General features: G+C 42.3%; 2 protein-coding genes across 4 annotated transcripts in view; one reads left to right on the plus strand and one right to left on the minus strand.

The window, feature by feature from the left end:
- Window positions 1-12,240, minus strand: part of DCTD (dCMP deaminase) — a 127,193-nt gene extending 114,953 nt beyond the window's left edge. Inside the window, exons 1-2 of the mRNA XM_080379413.1 lie at window positions 12,122-12,240; window positions 10,771-10,947 (exon numbers count right to left, since the gene is read on the minus strand). The gene's annotated coding sequence lies outside the window, so the exon portion shown is untranslated. The remainder of the gene's footprint in view (window positions 1-10,770; window positions 10,948-12,121) is intronic.
- WWC2 (WW and C2 domain containing 2) overlaps window positions 11,219-19,555 on the plus strand; it is a 105,340-nt gene continuing 97,003 nt past the window's right edge. For all 3 annotated transcript variants that reach the window (XM_080379284.1, XM_080379285.1, XM_080379286.1), the window contains exon 1: window positions 11,219-12,215. In XM_080379284.1, coding sequence (XP_080235410.1) covers window positions 12,085-12,215 — 131 coding nt within the window. In that variant the 5' untranslated portion in view covers window positions 11,219-12,084. The remainder of the gene's footprint in view (window positions 12,216-19,555) is intronic.

The following is a 19,555-nucleotide window of genomic DNA, read 5'->3' on the forward strand; positions in this document are numbered from 1 at the left end:
GGGGCAGGGTTCAGGGCTGGGGACAGAAAGGGCCATCTAGGAATAGACGGGAAATTAGAAGTGTTCAAGTGTTAATAGTCAAGAATAGTTAAGAAGTGTTAATATGTCAAAGGGGACCTTAGCAGAAGAAACTCAAGATTACTGGATTTCTCTAAGCCCAGGGGGGGTTGAGTGTATTTTCCTGGGTTGCAAAATTACCTTATAAACCCATAATTACTATATCTTTACAAAACAATTCCAGACTAACTAATAAATAGATAGTCCAAATTATTTTGCAGCTAGTATAAAATTACACATTGTGAAATAAGGTACCAATGACATAAACCAAGAGCAGTAGTGCTGAAGCAAGGTCTTGAATAATATTTTTGTTGTTGTTATAACTATTAGCCATCACTTTTTTAAAATTATAGGAAATTGTGTAGCCTTTCTGGATAAAATGTATAGATTTTAAGAGTAATGGATGGCATTAAGATTATACTAAAAATTATGAAAAAAGAAAAATTATCCCTTTTTATTTTTAATGCTACATTAATTAAATCCAAATGGACTCTGGTAAAATAAAGGTATACACAAACCTTTGTTTGGAGAACCTTAAAATGTGTATCAACTTCCACAGAAAAATGTTGATGGCATCAGAACTCAAACAGACAGGTCTACCTTCAATCCTGTATTTTGACTTTGTGTACTTTAGCTTTTCACAATCTGGTATCACCAAAGGTATTGGTCCATTCACAGATGGCAACAACAGAATTAGAAATAATGCAGAAAAAAAGCAGACATGCTCAAGTAATATTTCTTTCTTGTAGTTGGGGAAAAGGCACATTAAGTATTAATAAATTATGCTGATAGACCTTCCTGCTCTGAGAGTAAATTGTGAAAAAACAGGTGTGATGGAACTGGGTCCGGCATTAGAGCTTGGCAATATGATGGCCAAAAGTGGGTTTCAATAGGAAAAATATAAAGTCAGGTATCCGGGAAACAAGTACACAGCTTATCTTTTGAGGACAGTGGTCTTAGTTATGGGAATCTCTGTCACAGAAGAAGAGTTTAGGTCACAGTAGCACTCCTTGGACACAAGTCCCAGTGAGGGGCTGTGGCAGACAGCGTGAATCCAATCTGTGGCCAAAAAGTGTGGAAACTATAGCAGAAGTGTATAGTTGCCACATATCCCTATATTTGGCATTAGTGTGACTGTTGCTGGGGAATTAGTTCTGTTTCTGGTATTTCAAACTGAAGAAAGAACTCCTTTAATTGGAGTGGATACAGAGAAGACAAATTAAAATGATTAAAGGAAAGTGAGCTTTATAGTGGAAAACTTACCAATGAGGAGATTAAGATGTGATTTGATCAAATTATGTACATTTGCAAAATAGAAATAGTAATTTCCACTTGTGCAAGATGAGATTTAAACACATCTAATTAAATACAAGAGTGAAGAATTCTGACATGGAAATGTTTACTTCTTTCCTGTATATATGCTTAAATAGAGGATGTATAGAGCACTAAAATTAAAAATCCAGTATTTGAAAAGGATGCAAAAATCACCTGCTTGACTTGCTTCAAATAAAAATAAAACAATTACTAACATTCAGCTCTTTGGGTTTCCTGAAATCATTTAAAGGCAACTCTAAAAATTATTTTTTCTATTTGGTTTGTTATTCCATTATCCTTGCTTACTTTAGCAATGTAGTTTTCTTTCTACCTGCTCTGCGTTTGCTTTCATGAAAGTCTGCTGCTATGACCTGTCCCAGAATAATTTGCTTATACAGGTAGACAGATTAAAAATATGAAAAAGCCTAGCTACACATTGAGACAATCTCACATCTCAGAAATCATGTGTAACAATCCATGTAGATTGTATCCCACTGCTGGTCAGGAAAAGCAAGGCTTTGCAGAGGTTAAGAAGCCCCGTCATACCCTGGAATTGACAGTTTGCCCTGTACCCAGCTATGTGGCAGATCAAATAGGGTATCATGTTAAGGATTTAAATCATTGCACTAACAGGATTTGGTGCTGCAGAAGTATCAACTGTCAGGTAAAGCAGCAGAGAAAACAAAGTTTTGACATGCTCATTACGAGTTGTCTTTCATCCATCACTGTTTGGCTTTGGGGTTTTTTACTATTAGTTTTCTGCAGGTCCTTCGGTTCAGTATTTGACATTGTTTCAAAAAATATGACATGACAAGACATCATAATTATTCTGTCATGATGATTTGCTACATTTGAACATAAGAATCCTCTGTAAATAAAGTGAAGGGATATGAAAAAGAATTTTAGCTCTGCGGTCTGGCTTAAGGCCTTTGATTTTATTTTGATTTAGAAATATCATGGTTCACTGCAAGCTCACCAGAGTGAGTTTAATGGATTAGAATACGTTATTAAAATGAGATTGCTGGAGAAGTGTATTCCACATTTGTGGAATTCTGGAATTATTCCATATTTCATACACTTCCCAGAGAGGGGAGTTTAAACAAAATGACTGGTGAATGGCCTCTGCTGCATTAAAAGGCAGTGTATGCTACTCTTTCTTTCTTGCCTTACAGGATAAGGGGCAGGAGTAGCACTACAGGTTCACTACAGCAAACAAGTTTTCTCTGGTTTTAGCTTTTACTCATTTATGATGATACATCAGAAAAGATCTCTTAATATATATATACAGAAAAGTATTACTCTTTCATGTGGTGTTATGTACATAAAATGTGCATACATCTGCTTTCGAGAATTTTTTTGCTTTTTGAGATTTTATTCTGAAACATTATTTCCTTCAAGGGTTTACTTGATTCAGGAAAATCTCTTTTCATAAACAACTCCCTAACTTCCTCTCACCTGTCTCAGTGCATTTCTTTGCCTCCTATTAGCAAAACAAAAGAAAAGCTTGTGTTAACTTGCTCGTGATCTGCAAAAACCACCTAAAACTTAAAAAATACATTATTTAATCGGCCAGATCTTTGCTTTCTCTTAACAGCATTGCGGTGCCTGCGATTACTGATGTTACATGTAACTTCAGGTCGGCTCTTTCCCTGTAACTAGTGTAGAAGGCACACCTATTCCAGGGGTTACAACCAATTCCAGGGGTGACAAGGGCTCTCAACCTCCAGTTGCTGCTTCTTCCACCTCTCACCGAATGGAGCTGCTGGTGGGGCTATTGGTGCTGTTCAGCAGCACGTTCACCTCCGCCCAGAGCCCTTCCCGAGCAGAATCCAGGGGTCAGCACTCCTGTTCTGGCTTTGACCCTATTTTTCCTGTCTCACAAGAGTGGGGTGGTTTGAGTGGCGACCCCAGCCACTGACTCTAACGGCAGATGTCACTGTCGGCAGCGTGGTCCTTTGCTGGCTGATCACGGCAACGGGTATGAAGACAACTACAGCCACTAAGTGTGTTCAGGGAGTGGGTATGTGGGATGCTCCGAAGGGAGCAGGGTGGTTGATACAGGTACGACAGCAGACATTGGGGAGCGCAGCACGGAGACACACCAGCTGCGTGGAGTAAGCCAGGTCTGTTAGTGTTAGCTCTGCTGCGGCCCCAGCCCTGGCAGATCAGACCTGACCGCTGCAGAGCGACAGGAGCATCTGAGAGAGGAGGTGTAAGAAAGGAGGTGGGAAGGGGAAGGCAAGGAAAAGAGCTGGAGCCAACATGTGCCACAGAAAAAGGTGACACTACCCTTCCTGCCCCCACCCCCATCAGCAACGTATCAAAAAATTACCGTGAATCTTTGTTTAACTATATGGGGTGAAAGTAGATGGAAACTGTAGGTCAACCAACCCTTGTTCCGCTACATTTTGAAGATACACTCCACTTTATTTCCTTGGTTTGAAAGGCCTAATTCTGCAATCTGAAAGCAAGCCCAACTTAATTGTTTCTGAGTTCCTGGAGTGGAAAGCAGGCTGCTGCATAAGGGTATCATACTTCTTTCACGTTTGTTATGTTCTGAAAAAAAGGTATCGATGGTTAAGTAATCAGAGTTTCTGGGCCACTGTTTGAAAACACCATTTTTCTTCTTCGTATAAAAGAACATTTTTATTTATTTCTATTGCTGAAGGTGGCATATCGAGTTGTACAAACATGTATTAATGCTTCCGTAGAGGAACCAAGGTGTTTTGTGAGTGACGATATCCACAATACCGCTGAAGGCTGCAGAGACTGCAGTCCTGAGGAGGTTTATCTCTTGTTCTGATTGTCTAGTGAGGCTAAAGGGAAAGCAGCACTGATGCTAAACACCTGGCTGCTCGCTTACAGGAGCACCTCTGGCCTAGAGTTCAAGAAGCCAGTTTGCAGCGTAGTAGTTTCTTTGTTTTGGTCTGTTTGAATTACGCGGCACACTTTCGTGCTCTTTAAAGATGCGGATAAATGGGCAAAAGTGAATCTCACAAAGTTTAACAAAGAGAAACACAATATCCTGCACCTGGGGAGGAATAACTTCATGCACCAGTACGTGCTCCATGCCAACTGGCTGGAAAACAGCTTTGCAGAAAAAGACGTGGGGATCCTGGTGGACAAAAAGCTGACCATGAGCCCGCAAAGTGTCCTTGCAGCAAGGCAGCCAGCAGCAGCCTGCATTAGCAGTATTGCCAAGGTGATCCTTGGTGACCTGTGGTCATCAAGGGAGGTGACCCTCTACTCAGCACTGGTGAGGCCACACATGGCATGCTGGGTCCAGTTTGGGGCTTCTCCATACATGAGACATGGACGTGACATACTGGAGATAGCCCAACTAAAGACCACAAGGATGATTAAGGGACTGGAGCACCTCACACACGGGGGAAGGCTGAGAGAGCTGGGACTGTTCAGCCTGGAGAAGGGAAGGCTCAGGGGGATCTCATCAGTGTTAGATAAATACCTGAAGGGAAGGTACAAAGAAGATGGAGGGAGCCAGGCTCTTTTCAGTAGTGTACAGTGACAGGCCCAAAATGAAACAAGGAGGCTCCCTCTGAACATCGGGAAACAATTTTTTCCTGTGAGGGTGACCAAGCACTGGAGCAGGTTGCCTTCAGAGGCTGTGAATCTCCATCCTTGGAGATGTTAAAAAAATGTCTGGACATGGTCCTGGGCAGCCATCAGTAGGTGGCCCTGCTTAACCAGGGGGGCTGAACAAGATGACCTCCAGAGGTCCCTTCCAACCTCAACCATCCTGTGATTCTGTGATTCCTTTGGTACAAGCACCAACTGTATATCCTTTGCCTTTACTTTCACACCTTTACAGAACAGCTGATTTTCAGCGACAGCTCTGACATACCATAGTCCAAGGATTATGTTCTAATACTTAAATTCTGCAGACTTTGCCTAGCTTTGTATTATTTTCTTTTAATTATTCTTCAGTGTATTTTTTTATGCTGTTGGAGGTTGTTTGTTGGTGTAGTTCATTTTTGAAAATACAAATACAGCTAACTAAAATTTATGCTTTTGTTATGTCTCTCCACCATGAAATTCAAAGGAGAGAGCTGTTGAAATATTGTCATGTGTCTTGTAAGTGGACACAAGTATTTCATACCATATGTTTGACCATATGGAATTGATAACTTTTATACACATTTTACCTGAAAATGAGATACTCAATAAAAGGATTTTTTGTATGAATTATAATCTTTCCTTGTGATAACAAAACTTACCTCAAGTATTTCTGAGACCGCATATTGAAATAATAAAAATATCACAATGCAGTTCAACAGATTCAGCTCAGGAGCTGAAAGCATCCTATTTCCTAATCCCTATACTATTTCATTTAGGTATTTTTTACTCCATCAAATCACTTAACACTTTCTTTTTTTTTTTTTTTTTTATATGTCCACTGCAAAGGGGACATAATAATTTCATGCTGTGTTCTTCCATATTTTTTTTTCAGTCCTCCAGAAAGTGCAAACGTTGGGATTCTGGGGGTTGGATAACCACACTAGAATTAAAATTGCTATGGGATGATTCATACAATTCAGCAACATCTCTAGCAGTGCAGAAGTGCTAAATCTTGGTATTGATGCATCAGTTCCATTTCTCTATAAAGTTGCACAGATTTAGATTTTATTTTTGCAGTGTGGTTTTTAGCCTTAGTTAGCAATAAGATGGAATTGAGGTTCCTTTGTTGCTGGCCAGGATAGAAATCAAAGTACTTTGCATTCATGCAAAGAAACTGTACTTTTTTGAGGGGTAAGAAGAAGTGATGAGTTGGTAAAAGAGAAAAGCAGCATTTTTTTCATATTATAGTCTGGCAGGTTTGTACTTGTTCTGTGTTTTAAATAAGATGTTTAATTTCTTAGAAGAAAGATTCCCTTAGCCAGAGGAACCAGGAGCTAAAGGTTCCATATCACAGCATTATTTTTTTTTGTAATGCAGGTGTTAAATACTCAGTCAATTAGTCCAGCCTACTTCATTTACTGCACTGCCTTTCTGAAAGCACATGGGTGATACAGAGAAGATACATACTTCAGGATGTCATTGCTAAAACATTCCTTTTTGTATTTCATCCGCATCTGTTGCCCTCCTTAGATACAACATCGCAGACATATATTAAGTGCTTTCTTCTGGCTGCAATGGGAGTACTCACTCCTTGCACCATTAGAGATGGACTGTTAAAGGCATTAGCTCTGTAAACCTGTGCACTTATATACTACTTGGAGTATCTTAAATAGTTAAGGAAATTAATCGCTGCTCTCCACCAAAGGAGCCCTTACTGAGAAACTCCTTCATTCTTCCCTTCCTGCCGATGAGCAGAGACCCTCTATTGCTGGCCTGCTTCTGCCGTATGCGCAGCTAAAACAGAAGTCCTGGCTCTTGGGAACCTTCTTGGCTGACCAGGTGTGCTTTTGCAGTTCTCCAAAGCCATTAGACAGCAGTGACTAGACACCGCAGTTCCATAGATATGATGAAATGTACACAAATTTAACTTTTCTACAAGTATCAGGGATCCTTTAAAAAAATACAGCGAGACTGTTTCTATGGAAGATGTAATACCAAGACAACGTACCAAGACTGCATCAAGAAATTCTGTGGGAATACGCCTCAGAGGCTAACTTGGACTCATCAGTCCTAGGGGTTTTTGAAACAACCAAAATTCTCCATCTTCTTCTTTCTTTGTCCCCAGAAATATCAGCAGTATGAATAAGAGTTAACAGAACTGAATGCCAAGTTAGTTTAATGAGTGGTTTGGGATGAGTTTGAGAAGATTTTACCATGAAAATGTTACACACATTTCCATAGTTATCTTTGAGGCAAAGCTCTTACCCCATCACTTCTAGTCTGATTAAAAGTTTAGGGTAGGGTAGAACAACAATCAGTTTAAATTGTTCTGTGAACTTATTTTCAGATTTATAGGGTTAGAATTACATCTGCAAGGACTCAAAATGCATAACTACTCATTACTGTCTCCTAGATGAACCTGAAGGCAAATACAAGGCCAAAATTCTGGAAAAAAGCTAGCATATAGTCATTTGAAGCAGAACCTGGTATGGTCGTTTTCACTGACACTCTGGGAAGTCTTTGTAGGACATTCTTTTTTTTAGCAGCAAGCTGTCCAATTGAATATAAGTGCAAAGAGCAGGCTCTGGAGTAATGAAAAAAGCTGAATGAGCATAAACATTATCTGGCTCCATTGCTTCTGCAGACTTTCATCGTAAATGCAACCAGAAACAATATTATTCGAAGGTCTTTTACTCTCAGATGTATACGTGCATCAGAAGCTGACAACAGTAAAAGTAGCACTCCTCGTTTCGTCCCTCATGCATGTACGCTGTTTTTCTTCACAGGACTTTGTAATGTAAACCCTTTTTAAAACTAAAAATCTCACTGCATAAAGGAGTCCTATTTTTTGGTGGTGCTTTTTTTAAAAAAAATATTGATGTCAGATAAAATTCACTGTTGTTGAACAGATATTTATAATGCTGAAAATAGTATTTTTGAGAGTTCTACAGTAGCTGTATATGAGGGAAGTCAGACTTGTTTTGTGTACTGTGGCTTAAGTGTCTAAAAAAACCCCAACATAACCAATACATACTTTCCACCATTTTTGTCAGATGTTTTGAGAAATTAATTCTGTCACCATACTCCATAATTCATTCTGCACTCAAATTCTGTTTGAAAGCAGTGGAGACAGAACTGTAGACTTTCAGGGAGACAGCTGCAGCTCTTGATTCAGAGCCATTTGTGGGTAGTACAAGTTAGAGCTGTAACAGCTGTAAATTTCTTCTGGGACATCACTCTAGTGGATCATTAAGTTAAGGGAGTCTCTTGTTATGGAAGGACAGGGTACAAACATGCCGGTTTTGATCACAGTCAGTCCCAGGAACAGATTTACTGTGAAAGAAGCAGCAAGCAAAGAGTATCAGGAGATTAACTACATGAGTACTGACTAGAATAGGGTATGCTTCTTGTTATGTAACAGGGCACAACCACCTGCCGGCACAGACCCCCTTTCCAGATTCAACCACTTCTGCACTCGGGTTCTGAATTTTCACACTTTGACGTTTTTTCCCCTTCTAGCTGACAACAGCAAGCAGAAAGGACACAAAATAGCTACACCTCTAATTCCCTTTAACTCAATCCTTTAACTATGTGCTACTTATAACATTAACTTCTCCAGGCCGGTTAAACATGCATATGCAAAGCAAAAGAGAGGAACAATTAACTCCTTTTCATCGAGCATATCGTGTTATTTATCACACTTACTGATAAATACTTAAGTCATGACATAGCTACATTGTTCCGTGCTTTTGGACAACTCCTTCATATGCACCCTTCTGTGTTTTGAATAAAGCATGCTTACATCTTCTGAACTATGCTGTCTTACGCAATTAAGCCAAACAATCTGTGGTATGCTGTCAGCTGACAATGTCAGCACAACGTGCTAGGCAGGTTATCAGTTGAGATGTAGGAGGTATACTTGAAAAAAACTACTTTTCGTTAGAATTTACAGCATATTAGGCTAGAAAGAATCCTTACGAACACCTGTTCTGCCTTCCTGTATAAGACATACCAAAAAATATTAAAGCATAGCAGAATAAACTATTTTCTACCAATCCAAACTGCAAAAAAGCAAAAAACAAGAGGGTCATTGGATTCTGTTTTATACAACAATAGCAGTCCTTCAAAAAGCTAAATGTTCTTACTGGTAATATTAAAGGTCTGGCATTTATTTACGCAAATATTACCTACTTTTTGTCAGTCTGACTTCAGATATTGTAATTTCTAAGTAGTCATAAACTGTAGGCTCTAACTATAAATACAGATACAATGAGGTACTCAAACAATGGAAAACGGAGGGAGGAAGCGGAGAGCATAACACAATGCAGCAGCATAAGTACGTCTGTATATGCACACCCAAATATATACACACAAATTAGACAATGATGCAATGACCTCAGTAAATTAATTTCCAAAAATTAAGAACTGCAATTTCCATTTATTTGTGCAACTGAAAACATTGATGTTTTCAGATGAGAAGTTTTACCGCAGTAAAGACAGTTATAAATCAGATGCACATCCACATGGATCAAAGATGTGGTTCTGACTGCCTTGGTGGTGACACAGAATAGGAATTAGGTATTACCTCAAGTGCCATAATTAATTTCAGGGGAAGTACTGACATAGTGAGATTCCAGTTTTGTCTTATTACAGATTTTCTAATCTCATGCTTTCTTTTGTGTGGATTATTTAGAGAGCAGGAGTATAGGACTGCTGCTGTATAACAGGTCTGCTTTGTCAGTGCGAAGAAGACTGTATTCTTATAAAAGCTCCTTGTTAATGCCAAAGGTAAGTAACTGGCAGCTAGTTTAAGAAAGAAAAGTATATCCTCTATAGCTTTTTATCAACTTACATAACAAAATGTCTTACTGATAACACAAACTGAACTTTAAAAGGGAAAAGGAAATCCAGTTTATCCTGTCCTACAACTGCCACATGTACTTTCTCCCTGTAAGATGTCACCTATCAACAAGTTTATAAAATTGAGTAGACTATTTAAAGGGAAACAAATGTAAATTAACAGTAAAAGGGCTTCTTTACGCTGGTGGAAAACAAGATGGGACTTTATAAACCAATCAGCTCATTGAAACTTAATATTCTCAATGAAAACAAACGAGTGTCACTTTAATAGGCAATGATCCTGTTGCTTTCCCCAAGTGAATGAATTCTCACAGATATCCTGAAGTTAGGACAGCTCAGTTATTCTCCACTCTTAACTACCAAGGCCTTACTTACTCCATGTATGCAGTTTCTGCACATCACCTTAATACAACAGATATGAAAATAAGTGGAATGACTAAAATAATAAAAGGTCTTAGCTCTTCCAGACAGTTAGCTAAATTAAAATCATATCTTGCTGGTACTTTTTTCTACTCAGAAGCAGATGCAACAGCGGGACCTGGATACCTGTAAATTAGTTACTGCAATACCTGTCAGATAAGTGGCCTCTGAAGTGGAATCCAAGAACTTGTTATACACTGAACAAGTCCAGTACTTAATAAGTGTAAATTGTCTCAGAAAACTAATTCATAGAGCTGAACGCTAAAGATCGCCATTATGGAATAGACAAACAGATTTTTTAAAAAATAGTAATAAAAGGACAGCTCTAGGTCTCAGATTTCCTCTCCCAGGAAAATTTTGTTACTTCAAACCAGTAGCTTTAAGTGAAATGAAATTAAACATTCTAGGAAACGGGAACTAAAACTCGGGTTACCTAGGAGTCCTAGCCACTAAAGAGTCATATTCCCCCATAGGTGCTCTACTTCTGGTGCCAAACCTTGGGAATCAGATACACGTGCAAATTAAAAGAGCTCATTAAGTTACCTGCTATCAGCTGAGCCATGGTAACCAGCCCGGAGTACTCTTCTCCTGTGGCAAGCTAAGATAAACGCACAAGTAATTCACACCTGGTTTCTATACTTGATGGGACTGAGCTGCCTGCTTTGTAGGCCAGAACAGTTTAGGGCACCAGTGGTGTATGCCTCTTCTCCACTGGTGCTTCTGGTAAAAAAAAAAAAAAGGGGGAAAACAAAAAGACGGCAAGTTTAGGTACTTCTAGGGTTAAAGAAGGGTTCCCTTTTTAATTTAAATTTTGAACTCAGGTATTTTAAATGTTAAGATCCATTTAGGAACGCCTGGGCCTCCCTGGAGTTTCGGCAGAGTTCAGCAGGGCGCGAAGCCAGGCCGGGGACACCGGCGCGGGCGGGGGAGGGAGCTCGGCCCCACCGCCAGGCCGCCCGGGGCAGGACCGCCTGTGCCCGGGGCATCCCCCACCTGACGCGGGGCCGGCAGCAAGCTGGCGGACAAAGGGACGCTGGGCCGGGCAACCGGCAGCCCTAACGCCGGGACGCCGCTTCACTCGCCCCGCCGCGCCGTAGCCCGTTCGCGCCGCTCTCCCCCGGCGGCGAGCGGTGGTGGCGGCTGATGGCGGGGGGGGGTTGCTCCCGTGCCCTCCCACCTACCCAGAAGGGCTGCGGGGACGTGTCCGGAGTGCTTAAGCGCCCGGGAGCTGAAGGCGCGGGGGCACGGGCGGCAGGAGGTCGCCCTCCCCCTCAGGTGGTTGTCCCGCACCCCCGGCGCCGGGCAGGCCCCTGCGCGCCAGCGGGCAGAGCTCGTTCGGAGGCGGGAGGGACCCCCTCGCCGCCTGTCCCCCCTCCCGTACCCCCCGCCCTCCGGCCTGCCCGACGCGCTCCGCCGCGGGACGTTTTGTGGCCCGGGTCCGCGGTCCGGGCCTGCCCAGCCCGGCGGGCGGGGGGGGGCAGCGCCGGCAGGGTTAACCCTGAGGAATGCGGCGGGAGGAATGTGCATGCAGATGAGATGGATGCTAATCTCATGCTAATGAGCGGCGGCCGCGGCCGCCTGGGGCTTAGCCGGGCTCCCCGCGCCCAGACGGCAGCTGGGCTCCGCCGGCAACCCTGACCCGGGCTGCCGCGGCACGGGCGAGGCGGCAGCCCAGGCATGGTGGACTGAGACCCGGCCGCGGAGCAGGGCTTTCCCGGGCTTCCGCCAGCGGCCCGCTGCGTGCCCCCCAGCCCCCGCTGCCGGCCCCTTCCCCGTCCCCCCGGCTGCGGTGGGGGCTTTTCCCGCTTCCCGTCTTTCTTTCAGTCCCTATGGAGCAGCTACCCCCGCCGCCCGACCATGCCTAGGAAAGCAGGGAATGGGCAGCTCCCCTTACCCGATGGCTGGGAGGAGGCGTGGGATTACGACGGCAAAGTCTTCTACATCGACCACAACACCAAGCAGACCAGCTGGATCGACCCCCGGGACAGGTGGGTGGCGAGGCCCGGGGCGGGGGGTGGGGGGGTGGGCTGGGAGCGGCGCTGCCGGGCCCCTCACCGCTGAGGCAGCCCCGTCGCGGGGCGGGGGGGGGGGGGAGAGTTGCACCGGAGGGTCCCCCGCTCGGGACGGGGGAAGCAGGAGTAGCCCCTGTTCGCAGCCGGGCACGCCGTGCCCTCCTGCCCGTCGGCAGGGGTGCAGCCTGCGTTTAAGCTCGTTGCGTGAGTTGATTCGGGGCGGGGGGGGGGGGGGAGGTGGTGTGGCGTGTGTGGAGCCTGTAGCGCTCTTCCCGGAGGCGACGGGGGTCGCTGGCGTCTGGGGAGTTCCCGGCAGGTACAGAAGTTTGCGAGTCCCTCCTAAACCAGAGGTGCTGGCTCCCGGCCACCCTCTCCCCGGGGCGCCGCGGAGAGGGGCCGCCTCCCTCCCGGCTGGCGGAGCATCGCGGACGCCTGTCCCTCCCGGCCCGGCCCCCCCCCCCCGGCCCCGGGAGCGCCTGCCCCGCGGCCCGCCCGGCCGGAGCGCTCGGCGCTGCCGGGGAGAGGAGCTGGGGCTGCGGGAGGCCTCGTGTGCTCGCTAGGCCGCGGCAAGCCCGGATCCTCTCAGCGCCCCGCCGGCCGCAGCGCGGGGTGCTCGCTGCCCCGGCCGGCTCTGAGCGCTGCAAACGGGCGAAACCGCCTCGGAAGGTCCGCAGCGGGTGCGGTAACCGGCTGGAAGGTGGCTCGCACGGAGTCACCGGGGCCGCTCGCTCAGCTCGGCCGGGTTCTGGCGCTCTGCGTGGGCTGCAGTGCCTGTCTCTGGTAGTGGGTGATAGCCGCCCGTGAGACCTCTTGTAAAACGTGTGTTTTGTCCGAAGTGGTCCTGAAAAGTAACTGAAAAACCAAAACTTTGCGTGTACTGTGAAATACAACGTTGCTGTTGAAAACGGTGCAGTCTACTTAGTGAAAACTTTTAAAAGCCATTATAAATTTATGGAACAAGCTGCAGTAAATTATAAATGAAGGCCTTGGTTTATATTTCCCTGGTGAAATGAGGAAAGGTAGCCGTGACAAAGCTTGCAGGCTGTAGGTTGCGTGGGGAGGGTTTTGACAAGCATCATGTGCTGTGTTAGGCCTACTCCTGCCCCTCTTGCTGTAACAGCAAATCCCAGTAGTGGCAAACTTAATACTTACGTTCCTTTGTGCTTCAAAACATGTGAAATACCTTGTAAATATTAGTGAGGTGGTAAGGTGTACAGGACAGCATTGTTTACTGCACCTGGCCTTCTTAGCTGGTTATTATTTTATTTTTTTTTTACTGCAGACAGTAAAACCTTCTGGGTTTACTCTCTCTAGAAATATTGGGTTTGAAGTTTTATTTAGTTTTAGACTTCTAATTTGTGTTTGTAAAGCCGAAGACAAGATGGTATGATTGAGGGAAAGCCAAATATGACATTGAAGTGTATGTGTTACAATACCACCTTGTGAGTATACTAATTTAAAAATTTTTTTACACATTCTGTAATCCTGAAAAGGTCAAGAGTATTCATGCTCGGTGGTAAACATTTGAGTCTTCACTCTCACTAACAGAGTAGACAGCGGAGTAACACTTGTGTGTTTGCCATCCTATAGGCATGGGGTAAATATTGTTTCATTGGTAGCTTAATTACCAATGAGAAGTCATTGAAATGAATTCTGCTGAAAGAGAAATCAAGCCCTGAGACTTGATAATCTGTAATGAGAGCTAAGGAAGTAAAGACCCTTTTTTTTTTTTTTTTTTTACAGAAAGAGTGGTGTTTTTAATAATTGTTGACCTGTGTCAGTCATGCAAAACAAACAAAGAGGGATTTTGCCCTAGGTGCTTGGGAGGATCCATGCTTTAGTGTGCGTGGCTCAACTGTGAAGTTGAATTGCTTGCACAGAAGAGACTGACAAGCCCATTTAATGTGCAGCTTACAGTATTTGTATCTATGGTCTGTATTTGTATTGCTGACCTGGTTTGGAAAAGTGGAGGTGAAATGCTTGAAAGTCCTGTGACGACTTTCCTCTAGATTCCATTATGTCTCTCAAGTATTTAGACAATATATGTTTGGAAACCATACAGGACATAATTAGGGCTTGCTGTCAGAAAAATTGAGAAGTGATCTTCCAAGTTTGTCAGTATGTCAAAATCTGGATTCATGCTGTTTCTAAAACTTATCTTAAATTGTCAAAATGAAGATAATGGATTCTACAGAAAGACTGAAAACATTTTCCCTTCTTTATTGATACTTTAGGACTATTCCCCCCCCCCCCCCCCCCCCCAGCTATTTTCTCTGATGGAGGTCATAAAGCTTTCAAAATGTACTTGTGGAATATTATAGTACATGGGTTCCTGAAACTTTTCATTGGCAAAGCAAGTGTAGAATGGGTAAGTTTTTATAGACAATATTCCTTCTGCTGTTGTTAGACTGCATTCCCTGGATGATTACATAGAAAAGTCACGCTCAGTATTTTAAAATAATTTGTATCCTCTTTGAATTAGAAGATAAAAATACTGTGAGACATCAGCCATATGTCTGTTGGTTGCCAGGTGTATTTGAGTACAATTAGGAACCTCTTTGTTACTGGTTTGAAATATTCATGTCTAGAAGTAAACTGACAGTTGAAAATGCCATATTTCAAAGCTTCTTGGAAGATGCTGGGGGAGTTGCCCCCTTTTTTTTTTTTTTTTTTTGTAAACATGGTGATGCTTTCTCTCGTGCTTTTCTAGACTGTTCTGATAGTATGTGTATTTGTTACTGCTTATGTGGTGCAGGCCTGTTAATATAATGATAGCCTTGTGTACAGCTGTGAAAGAAACCTCCCATCAACTTCAAGCTTGGGGCTCAGTTTTCAGTGTTGCCCACTTCATTTATCTGAGTAATCCCATTGACATTAGAGAATCTCACACTTGTAAGGGCAAGAGTGACTTGGCTTGTTGTGTTTTAGGAGTGTTGTGGAAGCTCAGAGGTTTTTAATGTTTTGCAATATTCAACAGTGATTTTTCTCTCTGAATACTGTGTTGATTTGTTTTGTAGACTGGTGGCCCAAAAGAGAGAGCACTTTAATAAGATATAACATGTGAGAAACATAAAGGCAAGAATGTGGGAATTGTAGTAACGTTTTCACTCACTAAATATATAGATGTTATTTGTTTATAACTCCTCCAAGCTACAGCAAACTGAGAACTCGCTCATCTTGACAGTTCTGAAACTGGTTCATTGTAAGAAGGGAAATTGCTCAAAATATCAATTGTATCCTGCTACTTTTTGACAAAGTTACAAAAAAGACAACTGTGGACTGAAGAGGATGAGCCAGATGCAAAGGTGAGAAGGGGTTAGAAGAATTGATGCTTTTCTTCTTTCTTTTCTTTTCAAGTTCCAGGGATACTGAGTTACAGTAAGGTGTTGGTGTGGGGTTTGTGGTGGGGTTTTTTTGTTGTTTTTTTTTTTTTTGTTGTTGGGTTTTTTTTCCTGATAGACAATTAAAGGGGGCTTGGACTGGACACAGAAATTTGAAAAGGATTTTTTTTTTCTTTTTTCCATTGTTCAACATGTTTTAAGTAGGCCTCATGTTTGTTATATCCCTTAGTGGAACCAAGAGTAGAGCATCAAGGAGGAGCAGAATAGGAGACAGGAATCTCAGTACTCTGAATTCTTAAGCAGTTGGATGGTGTTTGGTTTTCTCACCAGGAATGCAGGGCTTCATGTATTTTGGTTTCTTCATAGTAAATTGGCCATGCTCCACTGCTGATCACCGCTGACTCAAAATGTGTGTGTGTGTGTGTATATATATATATATATACACGCACATAATTTTTTCTTCATAGCTTGCCTTAAATGAGTCCTACATGACAAATTCTGAAGCTACAAGTGATCCTTATTTAAATGTTTCTCTGCACTCCTGTCAGAGCTGTAAGGAGTGAGCTGCTTATGTCCAATGGTCAAAACTGTCCATTCTTTCTGCCCACTTTTAACTTCTCTTTCCACTGAGGAGAAAAATCTGTTTACAATATTTGTACATTTGAAATGGTTTTTAGTATACTTTTGCTAGAATGTTTCTGGAGTTTTTGCTAACTTTGTAACCAAAAAAGTGCTTGAGAAGCATCAGATGTGCAGAAACCAGAGAACTTTGAGTTAAGAGACTATGAAAGAGTTTCCTTCTTGGTGATGTGGAGAAGGAATGCAGTTTCCATTGCTGCTTTCATCTTTTGGGGAGGTGAAAACACTACGGTTTTTCTCATGGAATTCTGTAATCAGATGCAGTCAGAATCCAAATGCAAGATTTGTCTGAATTAGAACATTTATTAGGGTGCAGCAATTAAATGTTGTGTGTTAATTTCCCTTAGAAAAAGAAGGACACTTTGCTCCTTAGTTTTTCATTCTTGTCCTTTGAACAGCAGAGGCTGTGAGGAGGAACGATGCTGAGGCTGAAGTTACTTGAGCAGGGGGACTTCCATCCTGTCTCTTTTTTGGGCACTATCATAGCTCAGGGGTGCATGGTCGGTGGCTTCCAGTCACAGTGGAGACTCGGAGAAATAGGAGGCCTACAAGTTACTGTGCTGGTAAAAGTTAAAGGTAGCAAATAAGAGGCAAGCAGAAAATGAAGCAACGTGATGGGAGGCATCATCAGAGGTTGGAAAATATGTTTGGTTCAACTCTTTTTTGCATAGTAGTAAGCTCTGTATTAACTTTTACTGTTTGAAGTGTCTGGTGTCTGAGGCAAGTACAGTCTTGTGTGAAATGGGTAATTGCAGGACTTCAGCTAAAATAGGAAAAAATTCTGAAATATTAAAACTTTTGCGTGGGTGGAAGGGAACAAAGTTTAGGCAACAAGTAGGAGTATGATTCCTCTGTCCTTTGAAGAATAATGATGTTAAATTGGAGTGTTAGTCCTTACGTTTTGAAAGGGATGGATCTTAATTCTGTTTTAAAGTGCAAATCTCAACCTTGCTGATTTAAGGTACAGCTAGAGCAACTATCTGATAGATCCTTTCTTTTGGCTGCTGTTTGCTAGGAATGAATTTAATGGTAAACCATCACTGAAGGGTTCCCTTTCGTATACCCCTTCCATTTTCCCTTGCATCTCCCTTGTTTGCTAGTAGCTGAGGAGGGAACAGTGTTTTCTGTGACATGGAGCTGTCAAATGATTGCCTCAATGTACCTTATGAAATTCTAACCTTGATAAGAAATAATCACCTGCCTATTTTGTAAAATCAGTAGAGGATCATTTGATGACACTCCAAGGTGTACAACTTGCAATAATCCTGTAGTGAGATAGGACGACAGGTTTTTTTTCCCCCCCCAAGTATCTTTTTCTGCCTTGTTTCATCGTGTGGTATAATTTACTGGGTTTTGTCCTAATTCCACATAATTTGTTCCTGTCTCCTAGTCTGCTCAGGAATGTGCATATTCCCTTTGAAACTGTCTGGTATCTCGTTCTGGTTTCAGTGACAGGTTGGGAACTGCTTTTATTTAATTGATGTATATTTATTCAAAATAAAACCCGTGATGCAAGTACTGAACTTGCAATGAGAGACTAGCTGTGTCTGAACTTCTGACACCTTCATTTGTTTATCCAGAGTAAAGCAGAATTCTAATATTACAGTGCTAATATAGCTGTGATAGCATCAGACTGCGTTAAAATACATAGTGATTGTATATGTGGGTTTTTTTAAACCAGTCTGTCATTTGCTTGGGGCTATGTGTTGTTGATTTTAGCATTAGTGAAAATGGCTACAGTAACTCTGAGATAACACTTTTATTCTTTATTTTTGTGGGAGTAATAGGGCTGCACTGTATCTTTCATCTCAGAGCATGTGAAGTTAACAAGCCAGGAAATGCTATGGAGTATTTGCTTATGTGTGCAAAGTATGTACCACTGGGTAAAGCCAAGGACTGTGACCTGGTATGTTAAAGTGGGGCAAGTGGTCTAGACTGTGGTTTTATCCAGACCTATGTCTGTAGTACATGCCTACCGGAGCTCTTTCGATTAAAACTTATCTTGACTTACAAGATGGTATTACTGTAGTTGTCATCCACAATGTTAGCCTTAATGAGAATTTATGCACATGAAGGAAAATAGACCTTTTCTCAAATGAACGGAGCCGAGCTGTTTGCTAGAGATGTTGTCCTACTACAATATGGTTGAGTCAAGGAATACTTCAGAACTATCTTAACATTTTCAGAGGAGGTGAACTGGCTTTACTTTGAAGTAATGGCCGTGAAAGAAGTTTCCATTTTTTGCAGGTAAGGGTCAATATATAAATCAAATAGAACAAATTATTTACAACTTCAGAGATCTGTACAGATTACATTATGAGTTCCTGTTTTGCTTCAGTTAAATAACTTGTGTTCAATCCTTCAGTTAAAATTCTGTGCTTTGAATGTATTATCAAGGTTATTAGAATAAGGTAAGACGATTTCTCTACTTCTACTTACTGATGTTTGTAGCATCTAGAGAAAAGTTGAATTTTGTGAAATAGGTTTGTTTTGGGTTTCTTGCTACTTTTTTCTTTTTAGCCTTAAATGTTACAGGCATTTGAGATTTCACAATGTTTATATCACACAGATGACTAAAATCTAGAAGAATACTCATGGAAGAGATTGAAAATGGATGAACATACAGTAATATTTCCACGGTGACACATTTTCAGAAAGGCATGAATAGAAACAATGCTAAGATTCCATAACTGTTATGCTGGGACATGTAAATTCTTATTACAGCAACTTGTAAGGGAAGTGGAAAAGGGTTGCAGAGGGGTAACACAGCCCACTTAAGCTTGGACTGTCTCATCATTCTGTTTACCTGTCTGTCTTCTACCACCAATAGTAAACTGACCCCAGGACGTGATTTGGCTAAAATGAAACCCCTTGTTTTCCAGCAGAATCAGCTCGTTGTGTCACTGAATGGATACTAGTGCTGGTGTGAGGCAGGAGGCAAGTCTAGGGCTGGGAGCAAAAGAGAAGAGTGGTGCTGTAGAAACAAAGATGCAGATCAAGCCTAGCTGCCATAGAACTATCGTCTTGGGTGTCTGTTTCTTTCTTTGGGATTCTCCTTTGTTTTTGTGTGTCTTTTTGTTCACCTTTGCTTTGCTGTGAACCAGCCGTACAAGTGCCACAGACCTCTTGATCCTAAGCGTGTTTTCTGTCACCAGGAAACCTTTATGATATTACGAAGTTTTTATTGACTTTTGAGATGTTTGTTACTGTGAAGATCCTGTTGAAGAGAAATTTATTGCATGGTTGCAGAATTAGATCCTGTTTTCCAGGAATGTGCTGCTGTTGACAATATGCTTATGAATAGCTAATTTCTACTGTGTATGAAAGTAGATCAGA

The sequence above is a fragment of the Falco punctatus genome (assembly GCF_963210335.1).
Source record: "Falco punctatus genome assembly, chromosome: 1".
NCBI lineage: Eukaryota > Metazoa > Chordata > Aves > Falconiformes > Falconidae > Falco > Falco punctatus.